Below are 19,651 nucleotides of genomic sequence, written 5' to 3' on the forward strand. Positions count from 1 at the left end.
GTTTGTAATCATCTCTAAAAGGAGCAGACCATTACCCAAACAGCCTGATTCTCCAGACTAGCCCCATGTGTAATGCTCAACTTTTTCTGGTTTAACAGTACCAAATCAGAATACTCCACTCTCTTAAAATACTATACTAGAGAATTCTGATTTTGCAGCATTTTATACACATTTTGCACAGGTACCAACAACTACACAAGGTGCAAGAAACTGGAAAAAAATTAAATTATGTCCAAGGCCTCTAATCTTGATACAAAGCCTTCTTACTATGATTATGTTTTCACCAGCAAAGCTTTGACTCATAATTCTCCAATGGCATCAACACACGCTGTGTCTACACTAAGCAGCAGCATGTAAAATATATGCAAGGCACGCCCCCTTAGCACAGGTATAAAAAGCACTGCCTCACTGTCTTTACTTGTTAAGCAACATAGACATGCCAGAACATTAGGGTATATACCCTACACAGATGTCTACATCTCCAAGCAGTTCCCCTGGCTCTACAGTGCTATTTTTAGCAGTGCAGAGTCCTGCTGCCTCTCCACTGTTGGAAACTTTCCCCATCACGGAGAAAGGCTCTGGCAGTAGGGAGGCAGTGGGGAAAGGCTCCAGAAATGGGGAGCTGCTGGAGCCTCTCTGTGCCACAGCAAAAAGGCTCCAGCAGCAGCAAAATGTTCTGGCAGGGGGGGAAGCAGCAGGGAAAGACTACGGAAGCTCGTTGCCACCAGACCCTTTCCCTGCTCCAGTGAAAGACTCCAGCAGCAGGGAAAGTTTGCCTGCTGCCTCTCCCATGCCAGAGCTTTTAACTACCTGCTTTTCACGGCTGTGAAAGCTACACATACCCTACACACAGCTGTCAGTGTAGACAAGGCCATAGTAGCAAAAATAGCTTTACCAAGTCTACACTGCAACTTCCATTGTTGTCAGTTCTGGTGCAGCTGCACTAATGGAGAATTACAGGTCTACATTTTTTTTTAGTGTCCACAAGACCTCTGTGTAAAATCTCTAATTTATTATTGCACTTACGTGATTCTCTAGCTCTGCCTCTTTCTGTAGACATAAAAAGCAATGTAACCAACGTTCATAACATTACAGAAGCATGCCTCCATTGAGAAGCAGATGTTCATGAAGTTTTGACATATGAACATGAACTCTCTAACTTCAGCATGGCTCAGGGAGAGTCAGACCTGTACTCAAAGAAGGAATAGTTGCTTACCTTATAGTAATAGTTGTTCTTTGATATGTTCTGTACATGTGGATTTAATTTACGGAGTGCTGTCACCCTCCACCCGCCACGCAAGTTAAGAAGTTTTATCAGAGGTGTCTACTAGGGGTTGTGTATGCATCCATCATGTCCTTGCACTCTGAGGGCATAAAGGGCAGAAAGAGCTTGCCCACTGTTCAGTAGTTCCTTTGCTGCCCAGAGTCCCATGAATAGTCTCCGATCTGCACGGATGGAGGACTGGTCATGGGATCCAAATGCAGAACACCTCAAAGAACAAATAGCTACTGTCAGATAAGTAACCATTCCTTTTTCTTTGAGTTCCTGTGCATGTGAATCCCACTTATGGTATTTAACTAGTAGTTCAGTGTTCCAGGTGGTGGGAGATAAGTGGTTATTTGAAAAAGACTAAAGATCTTCTCTTCCAGCCCAAGTATTAGCTCTAGATGCTGACACCAGAGTATAATTGTGGCTAAATGTAGGCATTGAAGACCGTGTGGCTGGTCTACAAATTTCAACTATTGGAACACTACTGAAGCACACTGCTGAGGTAGCTTGGGATCTAGTAGAATGAGCAGACACTGGACCTGGATGTTGTAGCTTATTAACAAGGTATGAAATTTTTATATGGTCCACAACCCATTTAGATAATTTTTGAGCGGGGACTGGTCTAACCTTTGATAAATTGCCATACATGATAAAAAGTCTAGGAGATCTCCAGAACAGTCTCATGTTAATACAAGAGACACCCCCCCCCTCCTCATTATCTAAGGTATCTAACTTTCCCGCATCAAGGGATGAATAAGGCTTTGGAAAAAATACAGTAAGTGTATATATTGACTAATGTGAAAGTCACAAATAACTTTTGGGATAAATTTAGGGTGAGGCCTCATAGTTACTCTATCTGCATAAAAAAAAAACATATGGGGATTTGACATGAGTGCTTGGATCTCACTTACTCTGCACCCAGAAGTGACTGCCACCAAAAAATTCACCCTTAATGATGGAGGGAGCAAAATGAAAGGGAATCAGATGGAGATCCCATTAATGAAGAAAGGGCTAAGCTCAAGTTTCACGAAAGTGGTATCTCTCTTACTGGTGGAAACATCTGCAAAAGTCCCTTCAGAATCTTTGTGATGGTTCAATGGGAAAACACTGAGGAACCCTGAACAGGAGGATGAAAGGTCATAATTGCAGTGCAGTGAATTTTAAATTGAGCTAAATTCCAGGCCTGATTACTGTTTTTAAAAGCAGTAGAGAGTCTAGAATGAATGGAATATGATCAACAGGATTAACAGTAGAGGACCAAGTTGCCTCACCCACCCAGAAAGAAAAATGCTTCCACTTAGCTGTGTATGTTTTCCTGGTTGAAGATTTTCTACATTCCATGAGGATCTCCTGGACCTTCGCAGAACTCTCCCTATTTGCTGACGTTAACCAGACAGTCTCCATAATGTCAGATGAAGAGATGTTTGGTTCAGATGGAGTATGTGCCCAGAATCTTGAAAGATTATGTCTATCAGGAGTGGGAGAGTTATGAACTCGTGACTAGAGAGATGTAGTAGTTCTGGATAGCAGAATTGGTGAGGCCATGATGGCCCCACTAGGATCATCTGAGCCCTGTCTTGTCTCACTTTCCTTAGTATCCTGGGGACTAACAGGAACAGGAGAAATGCATAGACTAGATAATCTGACCATGGAATATGAAACGTGTCTGCTGAAGCGCCCTGACTGGCCCCCTCAACAACAAAACAGAGGGCACTCTCCAATCTCTGGTCCTGAAGAGATCTATTTGCAAAAATCCCTGTGTCCTGAATACCCTGCTAGTACTGAATCTTTTTAAAGACCATTCGTGGGAAGATGAATTCTTTTTGCTTAGCTGATCTGTCAGGGGGTTCAATTCCCCTGGAAGATGTCAGAGCTATACGGTGAAGAATGCACCATTCCAACAGTGAAACAGCCTCTTGACACAGGAGGTCTGATTTTGCTGCCTCTTGCCTGTTTAAGTAATACATTGCTATAGAGCTGTCCATCAGCATGTGTACTGCTCGGTGCTTTAAAAGAGGTAGAAATGATTTGCAAGCCAGGTGAATCACCCTAAATTCTAGGATGTTTACGTGAGCTGACAAATCTGCAGATGTCCATAGACCACAAACGTGGAATTGGTTTAGATGTGCACCCCAGCCCTTACTACATGTGTCAGCAATTAACGGTCTTCATGTGCATTATCAGAATGAAAGACAATCCTCAGCAAACATTGTTTCGATCCAACTACCAGGGAAGAGACAACAGCATCATCCAAGGGACTGTTACTTGTTGGTTCATACCAGGGATGTTTGGATGATAAACTGATCTGATCCAGGACTGAAGAGGTCTCAGTCTGGAGAAAGGTGTCATGAGAGTACCTGAGGCCATTCAAGATGGCAGGCCTTAGTGAAATTCATTCTAGGTTACGTAAGATGAAGCAATATCAGAACAGGTAGCAATTCTGTTCAAGAACTCCTGGAGGAATTCACAGTCAAACTGGGTGGACATATCTAATGGAGTCCCACAAGAGTCAGTCTGTATCCAGTATTATTCAATATTTTCATTAATAACTTGGATAATGTAGTGGAGAGTATATTTATAAATTACAGATGACACCAAGCTGGGACGGGTTGAAAGCACTTTGAAGAACACAATTAGGATTTAAAATGACCTTTAAAAATCACAGAATTGGTCTGAAATCCACAAGATGAAATTCAATAATGACAGGTACAAAGTATTTCACTTAGGAAGGAAAAATTTAATGCACAACAACAAAATGGAGAATAGATGGCTAGGTGGTAGTTCTGCTGAAGAGGAACTGGGGGTTATAGTAGATCACAAATTGCATACGGAGGCCACTAAGCTGTTCTGAATCTCTGCTGAGGAGCAGTTAGAAGGAATTGTGGGGCAGGTGGGGTTGCTCTGCCCTTTATGTCCGTGTGTGTGTGGTGTGTGTGTGTGTGTGGTGTGTGTGTGTGAGAGAGAGAGAGAGAGCGAGAGTGTGATGGCGGGGTGCATACACAACCCCTTCTGGACACAAGTGATAAAACTTCTGAATTCCTGGATGCTGGGGGGAAAACAAGCACACTGTAAGTGGGAGCTATATGCACAGGAACTTGAACTAGTTCCAAATCCTCTCACATACACAAAAGAAGTGTTACTTCAGACGAACACAGGCTTAGTTGCATAATTCACACAAAATATACCATGTCAGAAATCCATACTTTCTATCATTTTAGTTTTTGCTTTCTATAATACTAGATGTTTTCTGGTGAACAGAATATTGACTTCCTTGGGAACAGAAAATAAGAGTATATTTTCATATGAGAATTTCAAATTTAAAGTAAGCTATATCTAATTAAAAGCTGTTGTAAGATTAACTCTTACCATTTAATGCTGAAAGATGGTGACAGTCCCTGGAAGATTGTCACAGTCTCTGGATACAGTTAACTCAGTAAAAGAATAGAATATTCCATTTTTACATTAAACATTTCAGATTTAAGCTAAGCTAGAAATAATTAAAAACTGTTAAAAGATTATTGCTTACCATTTAACATCAGAAGATTGTCAGTCCCTGGATGTGGATAACTCAAGCGACCTTAAAAAAAAAAAGTACCGTGATTTTAAGCTATTACGCTTAAAAAAGAATAAAGAAAAATCATTGCCTACAGTTAAAATATATACTGTATTTCCATTTTGCCTAGGGGACATAAAGAGCTAATATTTAACTCCAAGCACATTAGCAACAATACCCTTGACCCAAGTTAAAGTTGACAAGAACAAACTTCTTAACCTTAATTCTCTGGTCATAAGATCTGCAGTGTGCTTTTGGGATCAGCTCCAATAGGATAAAGCCACTTTTTGTTTCATGCAACCCAGAAATAGTGCTGGCTGCTCTAGTATTCTCTTTCATACTCACTGTGAAAACTTGTTCATATGCACATTATTTAGCAGAGTTTAACTGTTGCAGTTTGGAATTTCTCCATTGACCCAATGTATCAAAAATCCTGTTATGAGTTCAGATTAAAACATTTTACTTGCTTTTAACTGATTTATAGTTGCATCTTGTTGTACTTCATATAATTTCTGCATATATTGTTCTTCCACTAAGGTAGTTTGACAAAACCAAAACAAAACAAGAATGTTTCAATTATTGAATTTTTTAAAAGCCTTTAGAATGCGAACATTCTTTAAAGTTTCTTGGAGATTCCTATTAGCTAGTTTATGGATTAAAAATGTAAAACTACAAAATACAAAAACGTGTTAAAGTAAAAATTACAGGAAATCCTCATGTACTCACACCAGGATTTTAAAATATTTATTGCAGCAAATAGGGTCTTGTCAGTTAAACTTGATGTTTAAAGTGCATAGAAAAACGTCTCCTCATTCTAATCTCCTTTTTATTAAAAAGGAGAAGTTTTCTGTTCACAGGAAGCTGCAAACATGACAGCACTGCAAACTGACCTACACAGAAACTTACAATAGCTGCTCTGTTTCACTGCAACATGCCTTAGAGCACAAGTAAAAAAAAAATCCCAACATATCCATACATTTTATTGATATTAAAACAGCCTTGCTTAACTATAATATCAAATCATATAATATTTTTAATTAGAACATTCAATATTATTATACTGCAACAAGATGATTGCCGAGACATAATGAAGGATGCAATCCTGCAGCCTTGTGTATGTGGAACTCACACTGATTTCAGTGGGAGTTGTGCATACAGAGAACTTGCAGGATAGGACTCAATTACTGAGTAACTATTATTAAAAGATTTTGTGCATACTTGTATCTTTTGAGCATGCATGCACACATACATAAACCAGTAGCCACCCTCACATTAAAGATGCCTAACACTTCCCATTATAAGAAAAATTCAGACTTTTTTCCTTTGGAAAACTAAAAGTCTCTATGGTTTGCTGCAGGACTTTGAAATTTAGCAGGGGGATACTCCTGATGCCCGAGAGGATATCTTTTTGTGTCCCAGAAAAGCTTTTTGCTGAAAATCTGTTCAAATAGAATTTGGTTTTGGCTTTTTTCTTTAAGAAAAAGAAAACAAACGTGAAAATTACATACCAAAAAAACCTACAAAAAAGAATGTTGATTGTAAAGTCAAGTACTCAAAAATGAGAAAATACCAGAATTAAGGCTTCCTTGTTTACGTGCATTATGATACAGTTTTTAATGACGTTACTACAGGACTACTTTTTCCACAGGTTCCCCTCCTCATTCAGTGTACAGAATGCATGGTGCTTAAGTGAATGAATCAGGATTCCATAGGATCCCCGACTCATTTACGTTAGAAGTTGAAGGTGTGTGGTAAATAAGGCAGATAACCGCAGAAAGAAAAAGGATGGTCTTGTGGTTAAGGCAGCTGATTAACAACCCCCACAAGCTCTGTTCTATCCCTAGGTTTGACAGACTTCCTACATAATCATGAGCAAGGCACTTAAATAACTAAAAAATTTTCCAGATGCACTTTATGTTCCTCATTTTCTGGGCTCCAAATCTGAGACAACTGAGGTCCACTTTTCTGTTGTGTTGGGCATGCACAACAATCGAAGTCAGTGGGAGCTGTGGCTGGTCAGCCCCTCTGGCAGTAAGGCAGTATGTTCTGGAAAAGTGAGTGCAGAATTGAAAGTCAGGCAGCCCAAAATTCTAATTTTGGATCTGCTACTGATTCACTGTGTGAAACTGGGAAAGTCACTTCACCTTTCTGTCTCAGTTCTCTAGTACTAGTCTGTAAGAGGGGGATAATATTCATGCTCAGCCACAGGGTTGTTGTGAGGACTGATTAATTAATATCTGTACAGTACTTTGAACATATCAAGTGCTATAACAAAATCAGGTCCCCGGGTATGTCAAGTTGGGTACTCAAAATTAGTGGAGAGTTTTGCAAATTTACTCTTAATGTTCCTGAACATCAGTTATCCCTTTGTAAAACAGGAATAATACTTTCCTTGAGAAAGAACTGAGAGATAGAATTTAAGATACTATGTTGCTAAGCCCCACAGACAAGCTGTCAAGGTTCCTCCCCCCCTCTGAACTCTAGGGTACAGATGTGGGGACCTGCATGAAAAAACCTCTTAAGCTTATCTTTACCAGCTTAGGTCAAAACTTCCCCAAGGTACAAAATATTCCCCCCGTTGTCCTTGGACTGGCCGCTACCACCACCACACTAATACTGGTTACTGGGGAAGAGCTGTTTGGACGCGTCCTTCCCCCCAAAATACTTCCCAAAACCTTGCACCCCACTTCCTGGACAAGGTTTGGTAAAAAGCCTCACCAATTTGCCTAGGTGACTACAGACCCAGACCCTTGGATCTTAAGAACAACGAACAATCCTCCCAACACTTGCACCCCCCCTTTCCTGGGAAATGTTGGATAAAAAGCCTCACCAATTTGCATAGGTGACCACAGACCCAAACCCTTGGATCTGAGAACAATGAAAAAGCATTCAGTTTTCTTACAAGAAGACTTTTAATAAAAATAGAAGTAAATAGAAATGAAGAAATCCCCCCTGTAAAATCAGGATGGTAGATATCTTACAGGGTAATTAGATTCAAAAACATAGAGAACCCCTCTAGGCAAAACCTTAAGTTACAAAAAAGATACACAGACAGAAATAGTTATTCTATTCAGCACAATTCTTTTCTCAGCCATTTAAAGAAATCATAATCTAACACGTACCTAGCTAGATTACTTACTAAAAGTTCTAAGACTCCATTCCTGGTCTATCCCCGACAAAGACAGACTATAGACAGACACACAGACCCTTTGTTTCTCTCCCTCCTCCCAGCTTTTGAAAGTATCTTGTCTCCTCAATGGTCATTTTGGTCAGGTGCCAGCGAGGTTACCTTTAGCTTCTTAACCCTTTACAGGTGAGAGGAGCTTTCCCCTGGCCAGGAGGGATTTCAAAGGGGTTTACCCTTCCCTTTATATTTATGACACAAGCTAATGAAGAAACAAGTAACTTCATTTTTTGTGTAGGGCTGGGATGATGTTTGTTTGAAGAAGGATAAAAAAATATAGAACAGTTATCTCATTCACCAAGCCTCATTCATCTTGTGCATTGGCTGCACAGGCAACCTTAATTGTGGCATTTCCTATCTTTGGAATGCTTGACTTTGCAACCCTAAGAACATTTTTAACATAGCATTTTTGCATACATATTATTATAGTTTGACTTTTGCAAGTTCCTGTGTGTGGGCAAACCTCGGCACTCAAAGGGAATGCAACTGGTTTAATGGGATTATGTGTGGATGTACAGTTTTTCCCGCATGGAGTCAGTTGCAAGATCAGGGTGTTTTTTATAACCCTTCTCCAATTTCTTTTCAATTTTTTGGAAAGTGGATGTTAATAAAATACAATTAGGTTCTTATTAAATGCATGTTTGAGTGGTCAAGCACACTAAAAAGTCAAAGAAAGTTTAAAGAGACACTGTCAATCTGAAATCAGTCAATTAGAAAAGGCTAAGAGAAGATTCAAGTACTACATTTTCCCAAGTCTCTCTATTAACTTTTGTTGTTCTTTCAACCATATATTGCTATTTTCAAAAGTTTATCTTTACCCGAATGATACACGAAAGATTCACATAAACCAGAGGTAGGGAAACTGTGAACCCAACTTCACACAAAGTGCTGTCAAATATATGAAGTGAAAAAATATTTTTTCAAGTCTTTCAGTGATAATATGAAAAAAAATATGCAGGTAAAAGTGCAATTTTAAAGTTGATATCTCCTTACGACTACTCAACAACATAATTTGGTGGTATGTTGTGCATTTTGTGTATTTTATGAAACAGAAAATGTGCAACACAACACTGCTAATGTTACTACAGCAACATTAACTTTCAGTAGAGACATTAATATTTGAGTTTGCAACCTTATTGTTGCACTAATGCTAAATTTTTTTGCATTTCATTTCCGTTATGGTGGAAAAAATAAATAAATCTGTAAACAGTTACAAATCTGCAGTCCTCCCCGCCGCCCACCCTCAACTCCTCCATTCCAGTGAGCATGGTCCAGCTAGTGGCTTTCAAAAGCAAGCTCTTCTGGTGTGTTGAGACTCCTAAGTAAGATGCTAGAAATGGAAACTACAAATAAGAAATTTAGATACAGAGAAGCTTCCAGTTATATCAAACTCTTTTTTCCATAGATAAACCTATATTGTAATTTTCTTTTCCTCACTATCTCCTAGTGTCTATTACAATAATCTACTATTGTAATATTCCTAACGATTTCCCCAAGTTTGTTTTCCCCTTACAGAGGAGCATAGAGAAAAATGTGTAATGCCTGTTTACAACTACCTTACAAAATGGGTGTAAAATATTACCACTTATGTAAATGAGTGGCTACTTCTGATTTGGTAATATTTTGCACAGGTGTAAGTGGCTACAAGAAAGCAAGTAGTGGTGAATCAGGCCTCAAGACTAATATTGCTTCCTTTCAACACAGAACACGTTAAACACACAAAGGGGGAAAAAAAAAAAAAAAAAAAGACTCCAGCCTATCCATAGTGGAGACAATTCAGGCTCTTCAACAAAAATAAAAATAAACCCCAAAGCAACACCATAAGCCACTAGCTTCTCAGTTCTAATGCACTTCCACGAGAAGCATAGTTACTTCCCCAATTGCCTATCAACATGAGCTAGTCTAGCGTAAGTACACTGAATCGCCTGCTGTTGCAATACCTATAAACTAAGTCTTCTCTGTGTGTTTTTGGCACTAGCAAGAAGCAGTTGGGGGGGGGGGACCCAACAAAACCCCCCACAAAAGACCATTTCTAAAAGAGGCAGCATGGGGACCAATGTTCAGGTACTTCAGCTTAGCTTTTCTCTCAGGTTCTCTAGTGCTCCTCAAAACAATTTGAGTCACATGTTAATAGAAGAATCAGTAAGAAATAGCTTTATAATTTTGGTGTATGACCGCACTGTCTTCAGCTCGGATTCTACTGATCTTAAAAAAAAAGTCAAGACTCTAATTTAAATGCTATTTACTAATAATTTGTTCTGAAATGCCCTGGTGAGAAAGCAATATGGATAAAAGATCAATCCAGATGTTAAATGTTACAATCTTATTTTTCTATAGAATTAAGACCGTTATAAAAATTTACAAAAGTTTAACATCCAATTTTCAAAGACTTAGATTTACATAAGAATTACATCTTTCTTTGGTCAGAGACTTTACACAGATTAAATTTAGAGTAAATAAAGTCTAGAACTGCATATTTATAAACATATGCTAGTTCTTAGAACATATATGAATTTATCTTACAGTAGAAAGTAGATTAGATAAAATCCATAGTTCTGTAAATTAACAAGAGCAAAAACAGTGAAATCCTCATTTTCTAACAAATGGATTTTCAAATATAAAATATAAAGACAAATGCTGTAAACTAGTACATACAAAGTTTGTTCTGCATTCCACTAATAGAAAACAAGATGCTTAGTCATACTCCAGACACTGTAAGCAGCTAAATCTGAAACACGTGCTTAAAATTCCAAGGACTTTCATTTTACCACTGCAGTACTACATAAAAGATGCATTGTTTTGTTTAAATTTACAATTGAAAAAACTTGCTATAAAAACAAACATTCTTGTCATAACAAACCATACTATTTACCAAGAGATTTTATTAAGCAGGCACATTCTACAAATAAACAAGCCGGGTTTGTCAGTTAACTTGAGAAATATTGTGATGGGCAAGACTCTCAGAGAGAATTTGGCTACCAAGACACTGTAGTAGGGCCTGAACTAACAAAAACTAAGGTTTTGTAGCTTCTTGCATCCTGCCAAAAATCAAAGGAATGACACAGAGACTGCAACAAGTAAAGGGGATGGAAGACAGGTTTTAAGCTATTCTAGTGGATGTCACTTTTTCTCCCATTTACTCTCAAAGAATATAATTGAAGAACGCTCTATGTTAATAATTTATCCCTTTCACTTTGAACAAGTAATATATTTCCCAAAGAGAAGCAGTATCTTGATCAAAATATTTACTTCAAACAGATGTACTCAACTACTCAATTTAAGTTCAGTTGGTGAGTGTGGATTATTCTCTGCCTCTCAAATAAAAGCTTTTCCTTTTAATCCAACTTTATATTTGACTTTCAGAAAGCATGCTCAGGTATTAATCAGCTTTAGTACACTTACGAACATCAGCAGCCATATTATGAAAACGCCATTATATATATAGCAATGTGTAGGCCAAAACTTTAGGATCAGAGATTTAAAGACCTACATCTATATTTAGGCCTCCGCTGACCTAATTTTTAGAAGCACAGAATGTCTACACCTCCCATTGAATTCATCAGGTTTTCAGAAGTTCTTAAATTCTAAGTGTTAACTTTAAGCAAACTGGTTTTAAAATATTGTCTTTAGTCTTAGTGAAGATGCAAATTTGATGACGATTATTCCAAAAAGTTATGGGTTTGCTTTAAGATATGGCTAGGTAGAATAAATAAAACCCAGTTTTACATCCTGGAAAAAATGAACATCATGGTAGGTTTAAAAACTTATTCCCATTCAAATTGGACCCAATTCCCCCGGGCTCCCTCAACGTATCTCAGAATCAAGACTGAAAATTGCCCAGCATATAATATGTCGGACATTTGGAGAATTCTGGGATATGCAGCCAGAGGGCGACATGACACAATCAGTGCAGCACAGTACCATGACAGTGTAGATGTGGGGCAAACTGAGGGTTGTTATACTGCAGCAGCACTTCCAAAGTGCACATCCCCAGCTAGAGTTTGAACAATCAAGTTGTTTTGATTGAAACTGAAATAATTTTTTTTAATGTAGACTAGACTTCTAGATAGGTTTTTAAATCATTACACAATGAAAACTTCCAACGTAACAGGTAGCTGAGATGCAACGTGATTTATTGAAAAACAGAGGATTTGTCACCTAAAAAGTAGAAATGTGGCAATATGTGGTTGCCTAAAGATAGGCACTGTCTACGGTCTTTTGGGCAGGAACTCTCTCTTAATATGCGTTTGTACGGTACCTAGCACAATGTGAGCCTTATCAAAACTGAGGCCTCCGTGTTAACGTAAGAAATAATAATTAGGAATTTCTGGGGGTAGAAAATGAGTGGATGAGCACAGACTACCATACATGAACAGTAATTACTTCTAACCATACCTAGTTCTGAACCTAATTTCTTTGAATGAGAAAAGGCACTTGTTTTGTAGTGAGTACTAAAGGCATAGCAAGTTTGAAGTCTTTAAACCAGTCTAAATTGGAAGACAAATAGTTTAAACATAGCATAAAAAAAAACAACATTCCATTTGCACAACTCAGATGGCTTGGGTTTATTCAAAACTTATTTTTAAAGTCCTTTGGGCTTAGATTAAGACTGTTAAAATTCTTTGGTGCTTAATTTTTAAATCATTACACAATGAAAACAGGAATTAAAATGGAAGTCCATAAACTTTAACTATAAGGTCACTGCTGTAGCCCCATGATTTCAATTAAGCACACCTGAGGAGAGGAAACCACTTTCCAAAAGTTCAGAAATGAACTAGCTGCACTTTTAACCTCAAAGAAACAGGTTACTTGTACAACTAGTACATATCTCACCTGTTTTGGAAATAAAAGTTTACAGGACAGAATTGAGTTATTTGTGTTAAAAACAAACATGTAGTTAAGCTATAATTACAGTACAGTTCAAATACTTTTATATTATCTACAGCATGCAACTAGAGTTCTTATTTCTTACAAGTCTGAGGAATTTTAACTTTCGATTAAGAATAATTTATGTATGCACTAGTACAGTGGTTTCCAAACTTTAACAACCTGTGAACCTCTTTCACTAAAATGTCAAGTCTCGCGAACCCCTCCTAAAAATGAATATTTCCAGGGATTTTCTCCTTTACCTGAGTATAAATTATAAAAGCAATGATCTTGCAAATATAAAATTTGTTTTTATGACATGCTTATCACACACTATTTATTATTAATCATTACAGTATTTTTATTACATTATGAAAATGGCAACACTCTTCCAAGATCTCACTTTCATAGCTCGTATCACTTTGAATAAGCCAGTTATAAGACAAGGCTCCTATGTTTCATCAAGGAGTATCAGATGTGAAACAGCATGAAGGTATTTAAGAAGCCAACTCAAAGAGTTCCTCCTACGCAACCACTCAGGTCTTGAGCAGTCCAGGCAAACAATGCACGTTACAACTAAACTTAAACTTGTTCTTCATAATAAATTTATAAACAATACTAGCTGCCTATTTAATTTTAAAATCAGTAAAAAATATCCACCTCCTTTTCCATTTCTTATAAGGAGTCTGGAAGTTTAAATCTCTTCAGTGTGATAGATATGCTTGCTTTGATCTGCTTAGGTCTTGGAAGTCCAGGGGTCTGCTGGCCCCGTGCTGCCCAGGATCCCTAGGGACAGCTCTGTCTGCCATCAGGGAATTCCCCCCCCCAGAACTCCCTGTAACATTTCATGAACCCCCAGGGGTTCATGAACCCCAGTTTGGGAACCACTGCACTAGTACCAGTAGCCAAGAACGTGTCTTCACATTTCACTCAATTTGGAATTATCTTCAAAAAAAAAAAAAAAAGTGGACAAAAAATTTCTAAACAGACCAAGAGAGAGAAGGTGGGCGAGGTAAAGGTGTTAATTTCCCACTTCACCTTGAATGGCCTTTTGCAACATGTGTTAATTCCTTATCTGTTCTACATTGTAATCTGTGATACTCTGAGTACCTTTTCCAGACTTCAAGAAGAGCTCTTTGTAAGCTTGAAAGCTTGTCTTTCTCCAATAAAAGTTGGTCCAATAAAAGATATTACCCTCATCCATCTTGTCTTACTAATATTTTGGGACCAACACGGATATACCAACACTGTAAATGCTTGAAGGCAGAAATATGTTACACCTGAAGAGTGACTTTTTGAGTCAGCAAGGTTTTTGAAGTAAACTACTTTATTTCTAGTAAAAACTATAGACACCCCAATATTACAAATGTTATGCAACCATAAATATATTTAGCATATAATACAGATTATAATATATATTTGAAACAGTGCTTGCTACGGGTTGAAGAAGCAATGAATCAGAGTTCTAAATTAACAAAGAATGGGTGACATTTTCTTTAGTTAGCATAGTCACATACCTTTAAGCGGATCGTGCTCTGCTCTCATGATGTCAATAAGAGAGTTTTCCAATGAGTGCATATTCAGACTGTCATACATTCTATTTCGATCCTAAAAGGGAACAAAATTTTTTAGTACTGGAGTACAAAAATTGTACTTTTTAAACAGGGAAACTTGACAGGAAGACTGAGATTACTCTGAGGTAGTGCACTCACAATGTGGTGATGGATGGAAGTATAAAAGCCGAAGGTAGTGAAAATGGACTCGCAATTGAACACTATTGCTTGTTAGTCTGAATATAACTTTCCTGAAACTAGCTTTTATGCCATCCAAATATAAAACCAGAGATACACTTTGAATCTGGAAAAGGTATAGTTCAACAAATTTTCCTTCACACGTCAAGTTATATACACATTATACAGACATACGTACACATTTAAAGAACTTTATCAAGTCTGCAAAATCAAACACTCAAAACTTAAATGCCACAATTAAGACTGTACAGCCTTAATTCAAAGCCCTTTTGTGTATGCATAATGATAAATATTTAATTACATGACCACATAAAATTTTTTCTATGGGCCCCTTGCCTCATTCAGTGCACAGGATGGACCTGCTCTGCGGATGAATCAGGTGTATATAGTGAAGACTTGTCTATAGGATCCTATCACAAAGTTCACCACTTACTTCTGGGACACCTCCTCGTGGCTTTTATATAAATACATACATATGCTGTCTCTCTCTCTCTCTCTCTCACACACACACACTTTGTTAGGGACTCAAACCCCTCCATGAGTTTCACGGCTGTTTGTGAGGCAACGGACTGGTGTTTCTGCACCCAAATCCTCAGGGAGACACTCCCCTCTTTGTAGCTTAGCCCTCTGGCCATGCCACAATAATTTTTGCTTTCCAGGATTTCGAAGTCTGTCTGGCACACTCTGGGTTCCAGCTCAGAGACCCTATCACTAGCAACCATGACATATGAAATCCCAGACTCTGTTGTTGTTTTCCTGGTCTCCTTCCTACTTTTCCTTATCTTCTGGCCTACCCTTAGGTTACCACTGGAGCATTCCCATCTCCCTGTGCCTATTTTGTCCCCCGCCCTGCCTCGGGTTCTTGCCAGAGTCTATAATCCAAATCAGGATCCCAGGGCTTACTCTCCTCCTAGACCTCCTCCTTGTCTCTAGCCAGCTCCCCTCTTCTCCGGGGAGTGACTGCAGAGATCCTTCTTACAGCTCTCTCTTATCACCATCTTCCTCTCTTTAGGACTGTCCCAGCTCCTCTGCACTTGGGTTCCATCAGCCATATCAGCCCTAACTCTCCTCCAGGTGCAGCCTGTCACAAGGTTAATTGGCCCTTTTTACCTAGTCAAGCCTTGTGTGTGGTAGACACCCCAACACAGACTCTCACTTCATTTGCTGCAAAAGTTGGAAGGTGTATATTGAATGAGGCAGAGGATTATGAAGAAGAAGGATAGTGTCATAATTAGAGGTTGAATGCTGCCCTGAGAATTGGCTTTCCTCCCTGCCTCTGCCACAGAGTTCCTGTGTTATGTTGGGCAAGTCACTTAAAGCAAACATTTCACAGGTGGCCATTAACTATGCGCTCCTCCTTTTTGGGTATGTGACTCAAGATCCTGGATCTCATTTGGAGAAGTGTTAAATGTTCATAGCTGCAACTGAAGTCTGGAGAGTTGTGTTTTGAATATATGAAGTTCTTTATTATGCTAAGTAGACTGAAAAAAAATCAGGTCTTAGGTGTCTCAAATTGAGCAATGTTAGTGTATAATTTTTACCTTAATCTCTGTGCTTCAGTTCCCCATTTGTAAAATGGGGATAAGAATACCCCCTCAATTCACAGGGGTGTTACAAAATTAATTCATTGCTATTTGTGAAACAGATACCAAAGTGATGAGCACCACAGAAAAAACCCTGAGGAAATTAATAATTCCATCTTCAGAGTAGGGTTTGAATAGCATGCAGTAAATAAGGCACAGGTCCACTCATTGAACAATGTGAAAAAGGAGAATACTGAATAACTGCTCAGTAAGCGACCACCATTTGTTTTGTGCACTGAATGAGGCAAGAAAGAAAGTTTAATAATTTCATGAAGACAATGTTATTGCAAATGTACAAAAGGAACAAGTTAAGCCTGCACAGGCAATGAGCTTGTCCTACAGAAGCAACAACATGTGCAGCTTCTAGCTTTACAACTTTTAGCATATTAGAGCTGGTTGGAAATTTTCCCCACCAATGTTTTTCAACAGGAAAACTATAGGAATTGTATGGTCAGTGATAGCGAAATAAAGATTTTTTTTGATCTAACTTAACATACAACTTCTGATTTACTGGCTAGGAAGCTACAGATAGAATACTATACTTAAACACATCTGAAAACACCAGTAAGATTTTGAAATTCATAACCAGTATTACTGACTATGCAACTAGTTGCAGTTATTCAAGTATTTGTGGCTTGTGGCATTTAATACATCTATGTAACAAAGTTCTAGTTCAAGTGTCTTACAGTTTAGATTCTTTTGGTTAGACTATTGCCACATGACTATAGAGGTGACAGATGGAATAAATTCTTCCTGTTAAAGGGCAGATTGTGACACTCGCTCTTTTTGGGGTGGTGAAAAGATGTTAATCCCAGAAGGAATTCTGACTGACTTGACTAGAAGTCCCCTGAGGTAGATAGGAAAGAATACTGTAGAATAGGGGTCTACTACCCTTGGGATCCCCTTTGTAAACATATCCAATGGTGAATATACAGGGGTCATAGTCCTATCCTTATATCACTCCTTTTTGGGTACCTACTCTAAGCATGTCTTGCCCCTGCAAGGAAGTTTAAAAAGTGTGGAAGGAAGGACGAAAGGACCGTTGTACCACAGTGTCCACTATGCCCCTGAGCAAGACCAGCCACAGTGTGGTCTTGAAATGTTTATCATTCATTTTTAAAACACTTGAAAGCAAAAAGCATCTCAACACTGCACAAAAAACATACAACACTAGCTAGTGCACCAAAATAAATAGCTAGATATCTAATCTGGCCAAATCCTAACCTACTACACCATAATAAAGCCTACAAAATACACAAGCCTTTAGCCTTGCCTTGAAAGATGCAACCAATGAGCTTTGGCAGACATCTAGGGAGTAAGCATTCAAAATTGACAGACCACTCCTAGCCATACACTCAACTATACAGTGTAATCAGCTAGCCCAAACTTAACGATCCCAAGAAAAGTAGAAATTTCTTTGGGTACGGAGCCCAATTTTAAGTCTTTGTTCAACTAAGAACTATCGGAGTAAAAGTTTGAAGCATACTCCCTAAATAGGCAGCCAATGCAGCTTTACAGAGTGCAGGTATCAAGTGTAGGCCTTTGCTTTCTAAGGGAACACCAAAAAGTGTTGCTATAAGAAGTCTGTGTGTACGTCACCACATTAAGCTCGATGTCCAGAAGGAAAGGTCACAACTAGCTCTTTGAAAGGGGATTGTTCTGACCACTAACACAAGTTCAGCTTAGTTACGTGACTCGTTACAAATCTTCGTGTATCCATTCATCAATTTGCTGAAGTAGTGACAATACAGACTGAATCAGTCATAAGGAGAGAATGATACCTTGCAAGTATAATACTTTGTGTTAGCCTCACGTTTTTGTAAAAAACTTTGTCAAAGGTGACTTTGAGACTAACAGACTGATCAACAGAGAATAAAATGGAGTAAACAATACTGTGCTTGTAGAGAATGGCAGAATACGTTCGTTTGAACACTAATATACTATTGAGACTCTCAAGCAGCTGATAATTATACAAGAATTAGAAAAGAAGTTCTGGAAAAATGTACCACGAAAGCAGCAATACACCTGCATCAATGTTGTTTTCATCCTCTTGACAGAAGACCTAAGCTCTTTCATAGATTTCTATCACAACTTCAACTATTACCACCCTTCCATCAAACTATCTAGAACACTGCCACACCAGTATCAATTTCTTGGACATCACAATTAGCTTAAACAATGGAACCCTACTAACAACCATATCAAGAACGCACCAATCACCACATTTACCACCACCCCAGGACATACCAAAAACTTTTATCTACAGACATGCACTCTTATTTCTCAGTATTTGCTCTGAAGAGAAAGTCCAGGATACACATCTGAACACTCTTAAAGCCACCTTCACTAAACCAGGACACTCCACCAGAGAAAAGAAAAGGAGTACTTGTGGCACCTTAGAGACTAACAAATTTTTCTTCACCAGGGAAGTAGATTGCATCATGGAATGGGCCATGCAAATACCCTCGAAAAGCCTACTTCAATACAGAAAAGAAAAACGCATCGACAGCACACCCCAATAGTCACTATCACCTCACACTGGAACCCATATGGGGGAATCAAACAATTACAATCCATATTTGATGGGAATTACATTCTGAAAGAAATCTTTCCCAAACCCCCTCTACTGGCCTTCAAACCACCCTCACCAAGGTCATCATCAGATACAAGCTTCCCACAGACCACACCACCAACTCCAAGTGGCACCAGACCCTGCCAGAACAACAGATGAAAAAAATCTGCAAACACATCTCCACTGCTAAAATGATCAATACCCTGCCACAACACACCTTTCAAGATTCATGGGTCCTACATATGCTTATCACAACTTGTGGTATACCTCATCAAGTGCATTAAATGTCCCGACAAATGAATTCACACAGGAAAATGATAACACACAAAAACACCATATCACCCACTGGAGAATACTTTTCACAAAGCAATCACTTTATATCTGATCTTTCTATACTCATCCTCCAAGGAAACTTGCACAACACCTTCAAAAGGTGATCCTGGGAACATACATTCATAACTGCTAGGCACCAAAAACCACTGACTCAAAGGGGACATTGGTTTTATGGCTCATTACAACAATCTGTAACCCCCCACACCTCCTGCTACCTTTAAATGCCCAATTTTAACCCCTGATGCATAACAATCTATCACTCAGTTACCCACTTCAAGTGACCACCTACTGTGTGTTATCCCTTAGGAGTCAGTCAATCTGCCCCAATTTGTATTTAGCTCAGACACTCTGCTTCCTTCCCCAGTCCTGAAGAAGATCTCTCAAAAGCTTGTACCTTCCACCAACATAAGTTGGGCCAATAAAAGATAATTACATAAACTACTTTGGGTGGCCAAGAATTTTTCATGAGCATTTTAATGAGTTTCTTGTATTACAAAAAAATTGCACAGTGAATTAGTTGCCAGATTCTCTTATTAGCT

At 38.6% G+C, this 19,651-nt stretch overlaps 1 protein-coding gene across 7 annotated transcripts in view; it reads right to left on the reverse strand.

Moving 5' to 3' along the window:
- Nucleotides 1-19,651, reverse strand: part of CPEB2 (cytoplasmic polyadenylation element binding protein 2) — an 84,925-nt gene that overhangs the window by 51,075 nt on the left and 14,199 nt on the right. For all 7 annotated transcript variants that reach the window (XM_077815833.1, XM_077815835.1, XM_077815834.1 and 4 more), the window contains exons 3-4: nucleotides 14,391-14,481; nucleotides 4,797-4,847 (exon numbers count right to left, since the gene is read on the reverse strand). In XM_077815833.1, coding sequence (XP_077671959.1) covers nucleotides 4,797-4,847; nucleotides 14,391-14,481 — 142 coding nt within the window. The remainder of the gene's footprint in view (nucleotides 1-4,796; nucleotides 4,848-14,390; nucleotides 14,482-19,651) is intronic.

This window comes from Eretmochelys imbricata, chromosome 4, assembly GCF_965152235.1.
Source record: "Eretmochelys imbricata isolate rEreImb1 chromosome 4, rEreImb1.hap1, whole genome shotgun sequence".
In the NCBI taxonomy this organism is placed as follows: Eukaryota; Metazoa; Chordata; order Testudines; family Cheloniidae; genus Eretmochelys; species Eretmochelys imbricata.